Source organism: Protopterus annectens, chromosome 14.part0 (genome assembly GCF_019279795.1).
Source record: "Protopterus annectens isolate FY-2018-M chromosome 14.part0, PAN1.0, whole genome shotgun sequence".
Classification (NCBI taxonomy): Eukaryota; Metazoa; Chordata; order Ceratodontiformes; family Protopteridae; genus Protopterus; species Protopterus annectens.
The window spans coordinates 368,441,452-368,460,980 of NC_056748.1; the positions used below are offsets into that span (position 1 = coordinate 368,441,452).

A 19,529-nucleotide genomic window follows, 5' to 3' on the forward strand; every position below is an offset into this window, starting at 1 on the left:
ACACAGCATTGCCTATCCCATCTCTATTCTTATAAATAAATCCATATAAGAATCATACATTCCTTTTATCTGGCGCCATGCTTACATCATCCCCCTCCGCAAAGGTGGCAAAAATACTGATACCACCAACTTTAGGCCTATTGCCATCCTTTCTCCTCTTTCTAAAATACTAGAGAAAACAATGCAACCACAACGTATGGCACACCTAACACTAAACAGTCTTCTCTCCCCTACCCAACATGGCTGCCGCCCTGGCCACAGCACCATGACTGTCCTTTCCTTTCCTTTCTTAAAACCATAAACCTCAAGCATGACTCGGGCAAGTTCGTATCCACACTATTCCTAGATCTGTCAAAGGCCTTTGACACCATCTCACACACCCTACTTATATCCCAACTCTCCACCGTACACCTCTCTCCCACCACCATTGCCTGGTTTTCCAGCTAGTTGTCCAACCGGCAACAAGCTGTCCAGTGGAAAACTTTAACCACCCCCTTCCTTCCCACACTCACAGGTGTCCCACAAGGTTCTATTTTTGGCCCTCTTCTCTTTAACCTATTCATTAACAACTTTTGCCAATCCATCCCAGACTCATCTATCTTCCAGTATACAGATAACTCAACAATCATCTGCTCAGCCTTCTTCTCTGAGCCCCTAGCAAAAACCCAACTTGCCTTCTCCAGAAAAGAAACCTAGATGCAGTCTAATCATCTGGCACTAAATGCAAATAAAACCAAACTAATGTTTTTTTCCCCCTATCAAAACCTCCATTGACAAATCCACATTCTTCATACAGAACCAAAACAGAACCCTTCTTGAAATCATCCCCAACACCAAGCTTCTTGGCATCATTATTGTTGAAGATCTAAAATATGACACCCACATCCACTCCGCAATCAAGAAAACCCACCAAAAGTTAGGTCTCCTATACAGGCACAACCGCTTCCTAAGCCCCTCTACCCGTCAAACTCTTGCATCCACCTTCCTACTCCCCTCCCTTATGTATGGTGCCCTTCTTTTCACCATTCTCCATCTTGGCCATCGGTATAGGTCCAAATGTGAATCCTGCAGATCTCCAAGTTTGCAACCAATTCAAAAAACTCATCCCACCACTGCCACTCCCTCCTCACCCTCAACTGGTTTGAACTACCCAAGTACCTCAGTTACCTACAACTCACCATTGCCCACAAGCTCTTCTTTAAACCTGCCAACTGCCCAGCTCTCGTTACTTCCTTAAAACCTTACATTCCCAACAGCTCACTCAGATCCAAAAAACAAAATCTCCTTCAGGTCCACAAACCTGCACGACCTCCTGGCCATCTAATGCTGTCCCACTGCTTAGCTAAACAGTGGAACTCTCTCTCTGCATACCTACACAACCTACCTAACCATAAAAATTTAAAATCTCAGCTACTGTCTCATCTTTCTACCAAATGGGAATGCCCTTGCCACGCTCCAACTTAAACCCCTCTCCCCCTCATTCCACCTTGCACTGACTCATCCAGCTACCTCTACTATTACTTCATCCCACCCAAAACATTCCCTCCCCTACCAAAAACTAGCTTTCTCTCTAATATCTATTGTACTATACTCTCCACTCTCAAATATACTATTACCCTCTCCATGCATAATATTTTCCTAACCTACTAATGGCTAGTTGCTATATATTTTGAAATGTTAAACCTACAATTGAGTTTATAACAAAAATATTCACTTTATGTAAATGTTGAAATTTGTGTATTGAATTATGTCTTTTCATTTTTGTAACATTGTGACAAGCCAATTGCAAATATCATGGAGCTTATCTGTAAATGTAATTAGGTGTATGAACTATGTCGTTTTGTAACATGTGAAATGTAACTTGCAATTATTGTGGAGCTTTTCTCCCCAGGCCTCGACTGAAAATGGGCTCTTCATGGCCCAGTGGACTTCCCCGGTCATCAAACTTAAACAAAATAAAATTAAAAAAAAAAATATATATATATATATATATATATATATATATATATATATATTTAACATTATTCTGTGAGTAGCCATTATGCTGCTTGTTGGGATACATTGTCACTTCTGAATTGCATGACTGACTTCCTTTTTTGTCTGTACTTTAATGTTTGTAAAAATGTACCCACTCCTTGTAGAAAAGAAGTGTCCCAAGCAGTGGAAACTTTTAAGCAACGGAAAAGATCTCAAACATTATGTTGCAAAGCGTTTCAGTTCCCTACTGTTACTGACCTGATGTCTTTAGCCTTAATTCCCAAGAGTTGCATTACATTATCCCAAATTACATATCTATTCACAGGTCTGTTAGACTAGCAATGAAATTAAAAGTAAAACTCTTTTTTTATTGTTAGACACAAGTGAAGTGCATTTTGCTTGGCTTTCACCACAGCTGCACATAAAGCTATTCCTTTTCAGCATTCTGGCTTCCTTGCATTCTACTATAAATGCTTGCCAGCTTGCAGCATCATGTTCCTGGCTTTTATGACTTGAAGAGCCTTTTAACTGCTTCATGGGTAACTGGAAAGGTTACATTTGAAGTTCCCAACTGTGTTATCTCCAACTCCTCCTTGTCTTTGTAGTCATGTATAACATTGTTCTACAACAGACCGCTTGGCAGTATCTGGTTATTTCTCATTTGGTAGCTCCAGCAGCACATTTCCTTCATTTTTCTACTTTTCTATTAATAATAGTAATAGTAGTAGTAGTAGTAATAATATTAATAATAAGCATATTATTTTCTGTGTTGTATTAATTGCAATCAGCTGCAAAAAGCAGAGTAATCTCCCCTGGTGTACAACCTCGCTTCTTCCCAGAAATTAGGTTATGCCTGATGGGAACTAATCAGGTCAACAAAATAAAAATAAATTGAGGGGTACAAAGCCAAAAAATAAATACAAAAATAATAATTACAAAGGTATATTTGATAGGTTTAGGTTGATGTGTATGATTTGTTGTTGTGGCCTCCTTATTCTGTTTATTGCTTAAAAGTTACTTTTGTGTGCATTTTTAACTGCCCCCCGGACCTTGCCCATTGGCTTCTTTACCTTCACCCAGTTGACCCATTCAATTAGGCAGTAAGGGAGCTTGAGTATTTATGGCCTAGTCAGTAGTCCTACAGACTATTTGTTCCTTCCTGTGAATCCCCGTTAGTCCTTCATTCCCAAATGTTGGGTGGCAGGGATACAGTCAGCTTTGCTGGGCCTTTGGTGATGGTGGTGGGGGGCAGCCTATCCGCCACCCCCAGCTGAAGAGCAACATCTAACAACTTGGCTGCTCCTCCCAGCCCAGAGTTGTTTTTGCCTCCTGAGGGGAAACATGCTTTCACATGCTGGTTTGGCCTCAGCTACTTTGTGCAAGTTCATTATGGTTGCACAAGCTCAACCTCCTCATAATTCCACTGGGTAGACAGTGCTTCTGCTAGGTGTTACCTGTGGTGCAAACCAGAGCTGCCCCCGCAGTGTCACCATTGATCACTTACTCCCATTCTCCCCGACAAGCTTCTGTGTGCATCTGAGCCAGCATTTGAACTGTGATTGCGTGTGACGTAGTCAGGGCTTTATCCTTGTATGCAAGAGAGCAGCCTTTGTTAGCTTTTAATTCTGCCATTCATTTCCCACTTTTTGAAATGCTGGTTTGCAAGTGGTTTAAGTGCACCTTTCATCGTGATTCACATTTTCTTGCATTTCTGATTATGGCAGTCTGCTTAAAGTGGTAGATAACAGAAAACTGCAGTTGAATGTTAAATAGAGGGAGCTTATGTAAGATATTGTCCCCTTTTGGATTCATGGTATAGATTGTTAAAGCCCTGACTACAATCCAGATGATTCAGGAGTTCAGTTAGGACAGAGGTGTAGCTAGGGCAGGATGAGGTGGCAGCTGCCCTGGGTTTATGGTATTAGGGGATGTGAGCAACAGATGAAGATGCAATAATTCAGTACCTGCTATTGTATTTTTAGTTGCGCTACATTTCAAGGCAGAGGAGCTGCTTTTTTTTCTACTCCTCAACTTAGGGGAGTCGTTAGATAACCTAGCTATGGTTAGAGCGACAGTTCACTTATCTTTTTTTTTTGTGTGTTTATGTGTAGAGGGGGAGAGGTGTTGTTTGCTCCTTTGCAGTGTTGACTCCTGTGATAGAGGAAAAGTATAATGTGGCATATAGGCCAGAAACATGCTGCTGTCGCTTCCAGTCCATGGTGACATTGTAGCCCTTTGTGGGATCATGTGCAGAAGTATTCACATCGGTGTTAGATGGAGACAGCATTACAAGTCATAAGTCCTTTCCTCACATATATAAGCATGCTTATCAGCTGTCAGGGTTTGGGACTTGGGCCATGATCAGAAAAGACCACATGGCTGCCTGGATGGTATCCTCCAGTGATTGTTTCTCAACCTAAGGCAGGTAGTGAGGAGAAAGATAATACAGAATAATTTGAAACCCTCACAGCTGTGTTACACAGTAGTTTGAAATCATTATAAAGACACAGAACGTTACAGGCAACAGTAGACCTTGATTTCCAGAGTATGCTGTATAAAATTTGCAGGCACTGTCAGTGGCACAGACTTTATTATCTGATAGGAGGAATGACAGACACCAGAGTGCAAATTACACTGTACAGTTTGAAGAGTTTTATGTCAAGTGCAGTAGTTTAGGAAGAACATTTTACAGGTCAGAGAACAGGGATATGTGGATCTTAAGTAGCTGGGCATTCTGTAAAGTGGCTGTTAGGCTCTTCATGGGATACATTATCACTTCTTGGGATGCATTATCACTTCTGAATTGCGCTACTGACTTCCTTTTTGTCTGTTCATTTATTAATGTGTGTAAAAATGTACTCATTTCCGATAGAAAAAATGTGTCGCAAACAGTAGAAATTAAGTATATATGTGCGCACACATTTTAGAAATACATGGAACATGATAAAACTTGAAGACGTAGTAAACTTTAGTAAATGGAGCATACTTTAGCTAGATAGTAAAGGAGAATCATTTATGAGGCAGTTTACTTGCAGACCAGGCAGCAAATGACTAAAGATATAATGTAGAAGGTAAGCATAGTATGGAAAGTGTTATAAGGAAGGATTTCCTTTTAAAAGGCTATTGACAGAGTGGGAACACCTAACCATCAAATATAGTAAGACCAGCAGTCTTCCCAGATATATGCAGTGATGCACTGCATCAGAGAAGACGTTTAGAGAGGAGACTGCAGCACAGATTTTGGGGTAGAGTGTGAGTTTGTCTTCTGGCCAAAAAGTGTTTTCATTTTGCAGAATTTATTTTAAGTTGTTATGTTACTAATAAAAGATGTTTAAGGTGTATTAGTACTGAGCCTGGCAGTTAATACAAGGTCTTCAGTTTGTTTGGTAACTAGGTAAGTGAAGTGGTTTCTTGCTTCTGTAGATAATGATGCTGTCAGTAAATAGGATTTTTTTAAGGACGGATTTGTGATGAAAGTTTATAGAATTAGACAACAGTAATGAACTAAAAGTCCTGTACAGCTCTCAGATCTAGTTGTGGTGGGAAGGGTGGGAAAGAAGGCAGAGTGGAGGAAGCTAGGATATAAAAGAAGTGGATAGCAGCACAATTTGGAATACCAAGCTGCATAATTTTTGCTCAGTTCATGCTTTGCAGACTAGTTAAGTCAGTGAATGTGGCTTGGGTCAGGCTTCTCAGCTCCATGTTTTTGTACTCATTAGTACAGTTTAAAAAAGCTGTAAGAGTTGTAATTTATGGTCAGTCTAAATACATGCTAGACGTAGCAGAATAAGCCTTTGGTGCCGTGATTGTTGGTTACTTGAGTTGATAAGGCAGAGACAAGAAGTATGGGTAAAACAGAGGAAATGAGTTAGAAGTTAGTGATCTTACTCAAATCTTCAGCTTTGGAAAAAGTAGTTGCTAGATTTTTTTTTTGTCAACGTAGTTTTATTTCAGAGACCTGTTGAAGTATGGGTTTTGTGGGTGGCTCATGGAGGTGTTAAATAGAGACTGAAAGGACCAAAAATAATTTTGCATAGGGTTGTAAACCGGCTTTCCTCAAAGGTTAAAACTCCTAGGATCTTCATTTGAGAGTCTACCAGGCAGGTAAATTCTTTGGGGTACTCTTTCTTGCTGTAACCTATTGAAAGACTATCTGCAGGCTTCAGTGTTTACCAAGAATGCATCCTGTGGGAATACAGGGTCTTCAGTTTGTTTGGTAACTAGGTAAGTGAACTGTTAATACAGGGTCTTCAGTTTGTTTGGTAACTAGCTTACTAGGTTTCCAAGTCTTGACATGTTCCATGCATTTTTAAAATATATGTAACATAAAGCATGTTTATGCTGCCTTTTATGCATCAGAACAGTTGATTTAAACATTTTTTTTGACAAGGGGATAATGAATGACTAGGAGCACATTTTAGACACCTTTACGTGAGCCTAAGTGCTCTTTTGCCCCACTGGTCCACTAAATTTTTAAGAATGTAAGAAGAGGAGATTTGTTAATGAATTATACTTTATCATCCCCAATTAGTCTTCTAAGTACATCCTAAAGCTGTTTTGTAGTGTGTATACCGTAACATTGTTTACTAGCTGCTAATGTTCCAACTTTTAACTTTGTCTAGATTCTTTTTGCCTGTGCAGAAGCTTTGTATGCTCATGGTTATGGTACAGAAGCTTGTCGACTTGCAGTCGAGTTAGCTAGAGATTTACTAGCTAATCCTCCAGATCTAAAGGTGGAGCAGCCACAGACAAAGGTTGGTTATATCACTTTTTCATACATCTTAGTGCTACAGTAGTATACTGTTTTTCTTTGATATTTTGCGGTCTTTTTAATATATCTGAACAAGCAGCAGAAAGGATCAGCTACTTCAGGATTAACTATGTTCATATCTGTAGTGCAGTTCTGCAAACCCAAAATTTACAAAACAGTGACTAATCGGTCTCCATTAATGCAGTATTGGTCTATACTTTGCTGTGTGGTGTTAACTGACGTGTCATTAGATTTTTAGTCTTTTGGAGCTGGCAGTGTTTTCTTTTTCTAGTTGTTTTAAGCATTCACATAATGTTTTCTTTGTTTTGATGCATTTAGATAATGAATTAATTTTGTTTTTCAATGTGGTCTGTTAAATAAATTACAAAATAACTACAAGCAGAAACAAAGAAAAAGGTGAGATTTTACTTGAGGTGGTTTAGCTGCAGGAATCTTGTAGCGTATGCTTCCGAGGCAGAATGCTGCACTCAGCCTTCATGACTGTCTACCCAGCTCGGCATAGTGCGTCCACCAGTTATTTTTCTCCAAAGACAATGATGAGAAACACAGAATACTCTATTCTCAGTACTTTCATTTCTGATGTATTTATTTATTTAATTACTGTTGCTGTCAGTATTGCTTCAGTAACTTACAGACTAAAGTGTTCTTGCAGGGAAACAAGTCCCTGTTAAAGACTACCAGTTGTTAAGTCATACTGCTTGGCACCTAGGTAAGATGTTTAGTCTTCTTCCATGTTTCCTCTGTTGAGCTTTGCACTCTTGCCACCCACTGTCACTGGAACAATGTCCTCTGGGGCTCCAGTCCACTTCTAAAGAGTGCAGTGAAGAAGGGCACAGAAAAAAATTCCGAGCAAAGCCAAATATAATGGAGGTAAAGGCCCCACTTCAGGGACAGTTTTTGAATGTTACTCCCATTCATTTAAGAAGTTAATAGAATAACAGGTTTTGCATCAACTTGAGTTTTTAAGCAATCAGAAATCGGAAACTCTACAGTGGTCCAGTCTCTCTTAGCCAGCAGTTACACAATCTGTTTTCTAGGGTCTTATAGCAGCACAAGTTTTTTGAAGGCCCTTTCCCTTTTTAGATTCATAACTATACTTACTGCACCTTCCTACCTCCTTACACAGAAGGATCCCAAAGTAGGAATGTTCCTGTGTATTGGACTTTGTGGTTGTCATATTTGTAGGAATATGTCTGATGTATGATTTCAGTTCCTCCTGATCTATAAGAAATTCTTAATTTCCTCTGACAAACACTGTCTAAAAAAACACAATTTCAAGTTAATGCTGTGCCATTTCTTCGATAAGCTGCCATGCAGACTTTTTGTTTCCTGATTTCTGAATCATTGTATGTAATGCAAGTACCGTGATTTAGGGTATGTATAGCACTCAGTGTACCTTGCTGTCCTTTTGTAACCTTTGAACCAGTGTTATCTATTTTCATTGGATTCAGTTATGAGTTGTCAGATCTGACCTCAGCACAGACTCTTAAACTTCTTGATTCCAGTGCTCTGACCTACCCATAGTTCCCCTCTACTCTACCTCAGACCTCATTTGCCTTCTGAAGAATTTGGTTGTCTTTACAAGGGATTGCTATTGCTGTATCCTTTTTTGTGGCTGTCTCTTATTATAGTGTACGTCTCACTGTACTGAGAGATTTTTTCTCTCCAGTTTTGGGTGTGTAGTTTAGGTTAGAATTTAAAATTAATGTTAAGATAGGTAAATAGTTCATTAGAGCTTATGGTCGTAAAGTTTAGTGTGTGTTCTTTCTCACTTTTATAATATTCAGTAGTACTTTAAAGTACTTGGTTTTATAGTGTTTCATAAGGTTTAGGATAGTCTGTGTGTGTGTGTGTGTGTGTGTGTGTGTGTGTGTGTGTGTGTGTGTATGTATGTATACATGGGGCGGCCACAGTAGTGCAGCGGTTAGCATTGCTGCCTCACACAAGAGGTTCTTCAGTTTGTTTCTCGGCTGGGGTGCCTTCTGTGCGGAGTTTGCATGTCCTCCCTGTGGTCGTGTGGGTTTCCTCTGGGTGCTCCAGTTTCCTCACACATCCCAAAGACATATGCTGTAGGTGGATTGGACACACTAAATTGGCCCTAGGTGTGTGTGTGTGTGTGTGTGTGTGTGTGTGTGTGTGTGTGTGTGTGTGTTTGTGTGTGCCCCTTTTATGGGAGGTTGGGCGCCGGACTGGCAACTCGACATTGTAAAACTCCACTGCCAATCATGAGCGGACCAGTGATCTGCTGTGGCGACCCCTAACCGGGATAAGCTGAAAGGAGATGATGATATGTATGTGTATATACACACGCGCACACACACACACACACACACACACACACACACACACACACTCTTAGTTGTATGTGTGTGTTAGTTTGTGATTAGTTTACAGTGGTAGTGGACATTATGGCAGATGGTCAAGGTTTTAAAAAGTGCTCTGGAATCCATATATGCTTTGTGTTTATTGTTTTGGCACTACTCATCTTGACACTCAGTGTCAGGCTTGTGCTTCATTTAACTCTAGGACTCTCCAGACCAGGAGGGAGAAACTCATTGTCAAGGGTCTTCCTGCCACCACAGACTGGGTCTGCAATATCTTCTACTTCCGCATCCTCCTCCCAAATGAACTAGGGCAAGAGGCCAAAAAACAAACAGACGAGGAGAAAGAGAAAAAGAGGAAGAGAGTAGAGAGAGAGAGAAGGAGAAGATGAAAGAGGAGGTGATGTTAGATTTGGAGAGATCGAAGACACGCTACCCAGATTGTCATTGTTCAAGTCAGATCTGAAAGTTCCTCGATGGTCAAAATGAGAGTTTGTTGGATCAGTCAGTCACCACTTTGGTTATGGTTGTCTCTGGACCCAGTGAGCAGTGATATTCAAGACTACTTTCAGTGGCTTCTTCTGCTGTCATACAGAAGCCTGACTGGGCAAGACATCAGCAGGATGATGAGGAAGTTCCTTGGAACACAGATCCAGCTCGAGGTTCTCTCTGTACCTTCTTCTCGGAATGTGCCAACCAGCCCTCCTGTTCCTTCTTCGGTCTCTGTCCAGCCTTCCAACCTGACTAATTTGGATCCAGTCTGTCTTGGAGTGCCTTTGCTGGAGCCGACAGTCAGTTATTTCAACTCCAATATGTTCTGATCTGGAAGAGATTAAGCTGAAGCTTCAAGGCTGGGTCTCTGGGGGAATGTGTCAACATCCCATCCCTTCCCCTCTGCACCTTAGCACTCAATAACTCAACCCCGATATCAGTTTTGGGTCTAGACCCATTGGTTCCAATGCGTCTTTCCTGTCTGAGGATAGGAGGAGGCCTATGAAGCCGATGGTGTCCTCTGCCTTCAAGGCTATTGGGAGGGTCCTGTCGATGCTGAGGGAGAAGGTGCACTCATCCAGTTCAGTTCCATCTGAACCTGCAGCAGAAATCTGCTTCTCCTTCCCATCTACCTGTCAGACAGGGACAGTCTTTGCCACAGACCTGTCAGGCTAGATACTAAATTAGCTCCTAGTCTGATTGGAAATTTCTGAGCTCCAACCTGAATTAGTTCAAAAGAAAAAGACATGAAAATGAAAGCACAGTAGACTCTTATCCAGAGTCTTCTACTGAAGACACAGACTTTGATGAAGGCCAGGTCTCCCCTAGATCCCCCTCTGAAGACATTGCCTTTGGTGAGATCCTCTTAACTAATGAAGCAGAGGGGGGGGGGGGTCACAGATAGCCCTTCACCAGATAAGTCTGTGTTCCTGAAGCCTTTGGTTTTGGCTCAACTTTATCTTGGATGGTACCACCCATTGACCTACTCATTGATCTCATGGCTCAGTGGGCATGGAATGGCCCTGACATGGTAGAACCCATTCTTAAAAGACTTGATAGAATTTTGGCAGCCCCAAAAGAGACAGCATTGGAGCAAAGGTCCACCAGTAGGTTCAGTGGTGGTAGCAGCAACCACTAAAATGGAACAGTCATTGGAAAGTTCTCAAGACCATCTCCCTAACAGAGACTCTAGAACTATGAACCATTTAGGGAAACAGATGTACACTTCACTGACTTTCACACTTAGAGCACCAAATTACTTAGCCCAGATTTCAGAGAAACTTGACCAAGGAGCTTTCCAAGTCTCTCTTGGGTAATCTGTTGAGGGCGTTCAGAAGACTGTGGACTCGCTTTCTTTCCCTCAGTCTACTTTGCCGTGTAGCCATGCAGCTGCTTATAATGCAGCTGATGGCATGTCTGGAGCAGTAGGCACTTGCATCACCATGCTTTGGCACACCTGGATTAATATGTGACTTTTCTGAAAGCTTTAAGACTTCCTTTATCACTGCCCCCTTTGATGGCTGTACTGTATTTAGACCAGAGGTAAGACACACCAACCAAGAGTCAGCAAGATGAGACTTTCTCGGTAATGGGAATCTGTTTTTCCACCTCGCAGAGAACCTACTGTAAAAACCAGAGGCTGGGAAAAAATGTGGTTCTGTAAATCACAGAGCTATTTTGAGGACAGTCCGGGTCATGGACCTTCTCATGGCAGAAGAGGAGGCACCTACAATGGGCATCACCCTAAAGGGAGAGGCGGACCGCATAACCAGAGCATTCGTGGGTCCTTTACCAAAAAGACCTTTAAGCTGAGTTGCTTGATTCTGCACACACAAGCCTGGAAAAACATAATGGATTCTTGGGTGCTAAAGTTAATTTCCAGAGGCTATTCCATATAATTTTCCCTTCCTCCTATGAAGAACAAAAAAGCCCCCAGTTTTCCACCCAGTCAGTGGGAACTCACAGGAGCAGATGACATTTCCAGGCTGCTAGGAAAGAGAGTCATCCATCATGTCCCTGAAAACCAATTAGAGTCCAGAGTCTACTCATGTTCTTTTTAGTCCCCAAGAAAACGGGGGACCTCAGACCAATCTTGGACCTAAGTCACTTAAACCAATATGCGAAAAAGACAAAATTTAGGATGGTCAAAATTCAGTCCATTTTTGCCTCTTCTGAGGAAGAACGATTGCATGTGCTGCACAGATCTGAAAGATGCATACTATCCAGTAAAGGTAGAGAAGCATTCAAGGAGATTCCTCTATTTCTGGCAGGGGACCAGTCATTATCACTTTGGAGCTCTGCCTTTCTTTTTCACCACAACCCCCAGGGTGCTGACCAAGATGATGGCAACAATGGCATTGCATCTTCACCTGCTAGTGATCCATGTTTTCCTATACCTCAACAGGCTTCTCATAGCTACCTCCAGTGACCAGTTATCGAACCATCTGGACCTTTTGCTCCATCTAATGCATGAATTGGGGATTACAGTCAACCTAAACAAAAGTCCTCTTACCCCTATTCAGCAGATAGAATTTATTGGATGTCACCTAGATTCAAGTTTACAGATAGGCTTCCTCACTACAGGGAAGTTTCCCTGCTCCTCACGTCCAGTCAAGTTCAGCATCACCCTTCTCCTCCGGAAAGACTAATTCTCTGCTTCTTAGGCCTAATGGCTTCTGCAGTCCTCATGGTGCCACTAGCCAGATTGTACATCAGAGTGTTTTAGTGGACTCTAGTGGTGCAGTGGCCCCAAATCATTTATCCACAATACACAAAAATTTGTCTAACCCAAGTCTGCAAACAGCACAATTCCTGGTGGATAAAGTCTCCTTCAGAGATCAAAGGAAGTCCATTCTGTATGGATCCAGCTTTGGTTGTAGTGACCACAGATGCATCTCTTCGAGTGGAGGGCATTTCGAAGGGAAAGCGTTCCAAGGTACTTGTAACACACAGAGGCCAACATTCACATCAATTTCTTGGAGATGAGGGCAGTCCTCTTAACATTGCAGCCATTTCAGATGCCCTCCCTGATGGTGTGATAGTTGTACCATCAGACAATGTGTTGGTAGTTTGGTACATCAGCAGACAGGGGGGAACACACTCCTGTCTCCTGTGTTGAGAGTTCATGAGAGTTTGACTTTGGGCGATGTCTTCTCATAGCTTTCTGATTGTGGCACACATACCGGGAATGTCCAGTGTGCTAGATGACATATTGAGCAGAACTAACTTAACGCCTTGCAGGTGGTCATTCAGTCCAGCAGTCAACCTTGATTGTCTATCACTGGGCCAACCCTGCTGCAGTCTTTTTGCATCTTACCTAAACAGCAAATGCATCAGTTACTTTGCCCTGATCCTTCTGCAGTGCCAGTCACCAAGGGATGCTCTAGTTCACTACTGTCCCCCAGGTCTCCTCTGTGCTTTCCCCCTTTGCCCTTAATGAACAAAATTCATACAGAAATCAAGAGTGTGCAAGGCCAGAGTGATGTCATTGCCCCCTTCTGGCCATAACAAGATGTGGTTTCCCTTACTGTGGCCTCTGCTAGTATATCCACTATGAATTGTTGGATCAATATGCAAACCTATCAACACACCTGTCTAGACTGCTTTCTCCAGACCAGAAATCCATGAAGTTAGCTGCTTTGTTCCTCTAGTTTTAACCTTAGCCAGAGATGCCAAGCTGCCTACCTCAGTTGTCCGAATCCTATCACCATCCCAAAAACAGTCCACTAAGATGACCTGTCATAGTAAATGGAAGAGGGTTTCCTTTTGGGTAGTGTCAAAAGGTTTAGATCCTTACTCTGCAACTATTCCTTCCATTTTAGAATTCTTGTCTGAGCTTTCCACAGAGGATGCAGCTATTACACTTTCAAAATGCAAGCTATTTCAAGCTTCTACATTGGGCAGAATGACAAAATCTATAGCTTCCTTACAAATCTCAAATGCCTTTTTGAAGGGAGCAGGCTTCAGTGGATAATTAGACTTCACTCCAGGAGATCTATATGCTTGCATCATTCCAGTCCATCGCATTTCAGTTAATTCAGTTCTGTTATTCAGATCTCCACCTCTAAGATTATCCAAAACAACTTGTAAAACTCTAAAACAAAACTTGTGACCAGTATTCTCCTTTACGTGTTTTGCTAACAGATTCTTAAACTCACCTAGATGAACGTCACTTATATGTTTTGACATCCTCTCTTTAAACTGTCAGGTCTGAATAACAGAACTGAATTTAACTGAAATGCGATGGATTGATTGGAATGATGCAAGCATATAGATCTCCTGGACTGAACTCTAATTATCCATTGAAACTGGCCCTTAACAGGCATTTACTTAGAAAATAATGTTGACTGATGTGTTTGTTGTCTTTAGGTTTTTAGGCTTGGATTTTAATTATTCATTGAAGTCGGCCCCTGGGGGTGTCGGCTTAGGAGATCTCTTTGATTGGCTCTTTGCTCTTTAAAAGCTGAAGTCATCATTATGAGACTTAGAGCTGAAGAAGGGTTATTTCCTGGACCCGAAAGCGCTCATCTTTTATGTTTTATTTGCGTTGTTTTATTAAAGTTTTGCTGGAATTTATCCAAGTGTTTACATCTGTTTGTGCTTTGGACATTCCCAGTTGTGGTGACAACTCTGGAATATTTCTTAGTTTCTATTTTGCTACAGTGTTGTTCGCTGGTGGTCTACCTTGATATTTTTGGATATTTTATTGAACTGTTATCTGAAAGGAGACTACACATAGCGGAGGGAAATTTGCTATCGGAGATTGAATTGGATTATCGCCCAAAAAGGCATCATATGGCTGTCAGGCAGGACATGGAAAGAAATCCTGCACGTCTGACCATGAATCCTCTGTTAAATCTCTCCTTTAGCTGTGAGGTTAGAACTGATGAAGAGGAAGAGAGATGCATTAATGGAGATATGGAAGTTTTTAATAAGAAGCTTAAAGAGCTAGAGACCTCCTTCTACAAATTGAAGAGACTACAGTGGCAACGCCTTCATATGGAGGCATGCCTACATCACCAAAATTATACCGAAAAGGCTTAGGATTTTATTGATGCCCTCTTACGACCTAGTATTTCCAGACTTGGTAGAAAAATGGCAGTCCCTCCATCTGGAGGTAAGCTTTAATTATATAAGACTATTGATAGAGTTTTTTTACACCTAAAGAGAATGAATTGCTGGTGACTGTTGAAACTTTGATGCAAGAACTTTAAAGTGGTTTCGAGTCCAAGACTTGTCATGATAAGCTAGATGATTTGTATTTTAAAATATTGTTTGACAACAAGCTTGAGCACACAGCGATTAAAAACTAAGAGATTTTGAAGATTGTTACGAAGGATGTGTTTGCTTGGCTTTGTTCTAGTAATAATATAAAAAGAACAGGAGTGCAAGATGAATTAGAAACAGCTGCTGCCAATATAGATATGGCATGTGTAGAAACAGAAACATTAAATACTAACACACCAACAGTGAATAATGTGAATGAACTCAGTACAAGTAACATGGGCAATTTAGGTGCAAGGCCTAAAAAAAATTTTCCAATGCCAACTGCTTTTCCATCTCTTTACAAGTAAGAGAACAACAGAACAAGCAGGGGCCACGTTCACAGAACAGAGGCAGGAAAAGGAGGAAATTATGACTAGAGAAGTAAATGCTAAAATAGATGAGGAGAATATGCTAGTTATGAATTTATCCACATTTCCTATAAATGAGACACATGTATCTCTTTTAAATCAGGGTTGGAAATGTATACTAGCTACTGGATCGAGTATGAATGATGTAGCTATGGAACTGAGAAACTATGGCAGGGAATTAATGCGCAAGCATTTATTTAGAGTTAACAATAAACAGTAAGTCAATATTTATAAAAAAACAAGTGTATTCATCCCACAGTTCAGTCATACAGTAGAGACTTTAATCAAAGTCTGTGAAAAAGAAATAAATGATAGACTAAGACAACGACAACACTGTTTTCATTATGGAACAAAGGAAGAAAGAAAGGCCCTACATGAATTATGTAAAGTACCTGACTTAATTGTAAAACCAGCAGGCAAAGGAGGGGCCATAGTCCTATTAGACAAAATTTTCTATCTTAATAAGATGCAAGCTCTACTGAGGGATAAGACATATAAGTACATTACTTGAAGTGAATTGACCAAGCTAAAAATCTGTATTAAAAGCATACTTATGAGTCTGCATAGGAATAATTTGATTACAACAGAATTATTTGAATATCTGAATGTGGAATATCCGGTTACACCAGTTTTCAATGAACTTCCTAAATTACATAAACATCCAACAAATCCTCTGATGCGACCGATAGCGGCTGGAGCAGGATGGGCCACAGAACTAGCCTGTGTTTACATTGAACAACAACTAAAGAGGCTTCTACAAAAAGCATAAGCTGTGCTCAAAGGTACTGAGCATTTTCTAACCACTTTGAACCAATACATGTGACAAGAAAGGACTAATAGTAAATATATCATGGTTACGATGGATGTGCAAAGTCTGTTTACTGTTATTCCTAATGATTTAGGCATAATTTTGGTTAATTTTTTTGATCAAGGAAACGGACTATACAGAGAACAGAACTGAAGGTATTTGCACATTATTGAAAATAGTTGTTGAGCATAATGTCTTCATGTTTGAAGGAGACATCTATTGGCAACAGTGGGGGGGTGGCCATGGGTACCCCATTTGCCAATAGTTACGCAAAAATTGATGTTAAGTTGTCAATCTCGCCTTCATTCTTGCTGGATGGGTTCGGAGCCGATCCTCGGCTCCGACTCGGCACTTGCTTTAGCTCGAGAACTCCTTTTACCAGCTCGAGGCAACCCTATATCCCATGATGCAAGGCGGAACTACCCCAGATCTCGTTTGCCGCTTAGCGAAAGAGGTCTCCTTTGCCAGCTGAGGTAAGTTTTTTCTTGTTAAAGAAGAAAAAGTTCAGTTAGGGGTTTATTTTTTCCCTTTAGTGTTAGATTAGCCTGTACTTAGTTACAGCCCACCCTATTCCCTTCCTTTTAAACTTTTTTAAATAGTTTTCAGTTTAAAGTTTTAGTCAGGCCTAGTTCCCCAAGTTATTCCCTTCCTGTGTGTCTGTGTAAGGGATTAATTGGTGTGTTTGTTGGGACTGTTTGTGTTTCCCTTCTAGGATGTCAAAAGAAGGCAAGGTCTCAGGCTTCAAGAAGTGTGACCAGTGCTGTCAGAAAATGTCTCTGACAGACGGTCACACTTCTTGTGTTTATTGCCTGGGGCCTTTGCACCTGCAGGACTCCTGTGCATTGTGTCATGCTTTTAGCCAGAGAGTCCTGCAGGAAAGGAGGAACAAATTAATCCTCCGAGGTTTACTTAAACCTGAAGGTTCTCCTCTTAAGTCAGGGGCAGGAAAACCTCTTAAGCCACCGAAGGTTCAGGCTACAGTGTCCAAGCCTCCTCCGGTGGCTCCGGCTCCGTCGGAGCCGATATCTGCTCCGGCTGGAGTCGATACTTCTTCTGTTAGAGTAGTGCGTTCGGTGCCGACCGGCTCCGATACCCTGACTACTGTGGCCTTGTCGGCTCCAGCTGAAGCCGACACTTTATCCAGCATCGGAGCCGAGATATCCTCGGCTCCATCTGGGGTTCAAGGGACCGGCTCCGATGGCTTCGACCCGTAGAGATCCGGTCCCCTTGATACTAAGTATTCACTCGGCTCTGGGGTCTCCTCTTTTGTCGGAGCGGAGCCATCGGAGCCGATCTTCGAGATCTTCCAGGCTGTCTGACCACGATTTGGAGAGGGTGGTAAGCAGGCTGTTGAAGTCTCAGACACTGGCCCAAATGCTCCATAGCCCGTCTCAACAGACTTCGGCTATAGCCCCGATTCTTGAGATTCCTCCTCCGACTCCACACCAGAGTTCGGAGCCGGAGCTTCTTGGGACAGCGACTGTTTCGATGCCAGAGCCGATACATCCTTCGGCTCCGTCGTCTTCGGCTCCGATCTCCTCCTTGAGACCTTCCTTGGAGGGGTCCGGTCGTCGGGTTTCCACTGTCGGCTCCGAGGGGGCTAGTGGCATCGGACCCTTGTCCGACCCCGCTCTCCCTCTCGGGGCTTCGGCTTTGGTAAGCTCGGCTCCATCGGCCTCGGAGCCTTCTCTCTCCTTGGAGCCGACCATTCCTGTTTCTTCGGAGCGGGTGTGTTCCGGTCTCCCGGGGAGGGGAGCCTTTGAGGTGATGAGGAGTGTCCTGGCCTCTGAGCCTGGTCAACGGTCTATCCCTCTAGCTCCTCCCTCATCAGTGCCTGCAGATGCCTCTTGCCAGCCTCTTGCTCTCAGGCCCAGGGATCCATAGCCCCAGGTTTCCCCACTGGGAATTTCCTCCTCTTCCGAGGTTTCTCCTGATCCTGCAGGGGAACCCCCTCGGAAGAGTACGTATAAGAGGAAACACACAGACTCCCCTGAGTCTACTACATCTGATACCGAATTAGATGAGTCGGAGGGTTCCCCACGTCCCCCTCTGAGGATGTCTCCTTTTCAGACATCCTTGAGCTCCTCAAACAGAGGGGGAATTGGCCCTCCATTGACCCCTCCGAGGATGAGTCGGTATACCTGGAGGCTTTTGGATCCCGACCCTCCACCTCCTGGGTGTCTCCGCCTTTCGACCCACTCATGCAGGTAGTGGCTCGGAAGGCGTGGGCGGCTCCAGATTCTGTGGAACCTGTCCCCAGGAGACCATCCAAGTTTATCACGGCCCCTTCGGATAAACAGTTCCTGTCCAAAGGTGTCTCTGTGGATGCTATGGTGGTGGCGGCGGCCACTAAGAAGGAACTGGCGGATCCTTCAGTGCCTGTCCATCCTCCTAATAAGGATTCTAGGACCATGGACAGGTATGGAAAGCGGATGTTTTCTTCAGCGACCTTTGCTATGCGTTCGCTGAATTACCTTTGTCACTTCACCAGGCTTCAACGAGATATTCTCAAGGAACTGGGAGAAGTTGTCCAGGATCCTTCTGCTGCTGGGGCTCAGGAAAAGATTGCCTCACAGCTTGCTGTCCTGAATTCCATATCTAACTCCTCCATGCGGCTCATATCTTATGCGGCCGATGGAGCGAGCAGGGCCGCAGGCACAGGGGTTGCTCTTAGACGCCAAGCCTGGATGCGGCTGTGTAATTTTGTGGACCCCTTTAAGGCGTCCTTCACCAACACCCCCTTTGACGGTTCGGCTTTGTTCGGACCTCAGGTGAAGGATACTTTGACCAGATGTGAGCAGGACGGTAAAACTCTTACTGCCGTTGGAGTCCAGTTTTCCACTCCTTCTAGACCATATCCCAAGGGTCAGAAGGGGGGGAAGATGTGGTTCCCTAAAGCCCAAGCATCTACACGGGACACACGTGATCATTTTACCCCAGAGGCAGAGGGGTAACAATAATAGACGCCCTAGAGGCAGGGGGGGGTCCTCAGAACCAGGGCAAGAGGGAGTCTCTTCCTGAGAAGCCCTTTCAGCATCCCTGAGGTGTTGCCCGACTGTCCACCCTTGGAGGCAGTCGGGCGAAGAATTTCGCTGTACCCAGTAGCCTGGCAATCCCTATCCCAAGAGAAGTGGGTACAGTCGATCATATCCGAGGGTTACAAAATCCCTTCGAAGGTTTCCCGACCTCTACAATCCCTTCCAGACATCTCACCCGGTCAAAGGGATTTGGCAAGACAGGAAGTTTCAAAACTCCTGGAAAAAAGAGCCATCCAGACAGTGCCGGCAGACCAAGTAGGATCCGGCTTCTACTCAAGATTCTTTTGGTCCCCAAAAGGACGGAGATTGGAGACCAATACTAGACCTAAGCAGACTAAACAAGTCTGTCAAAAGGCAAGATTCGGATGGTCACGCTGCAATCCATTCTGCCCTTTCTGGGCAAGGACAACTGGATGTGCTCTATAGACCTTCAAGATGCGTACTATCACATAAAGATTCACAGGCGCTCCAGAAGGTTTCTCCGCTTCG

General features: G+C 43.0%; 1 protein-coding gene across 4 annotated transcripts in view; it reads left to right on the forward strand.

Moving 5' to 3' along the window:
• ZSWIM8 (zinc finger SWIM-type containing 8) overlaps positions 1 to 19,529 on the forward strand; it is a 2,719,879-nt gene that overhangs the window by 1,466,769 nt on the left and 1,233,581 nt on the right. For all 4 annotated transcript variants that reach the window (XM_044056095.1, XM_044056097.1, XM_044056096.1 and 1 more), the window contains exon 11: positions 6,600 to 6,731. In XM_044056095.1, the coding sequence (XP_043912030.1) occupies positions 6,600 to 6,731 (132 nt within the window). The remainder of the gene's footprint in view (positions 1 to 6,599; positions 6,732 to 19,529) is intronic.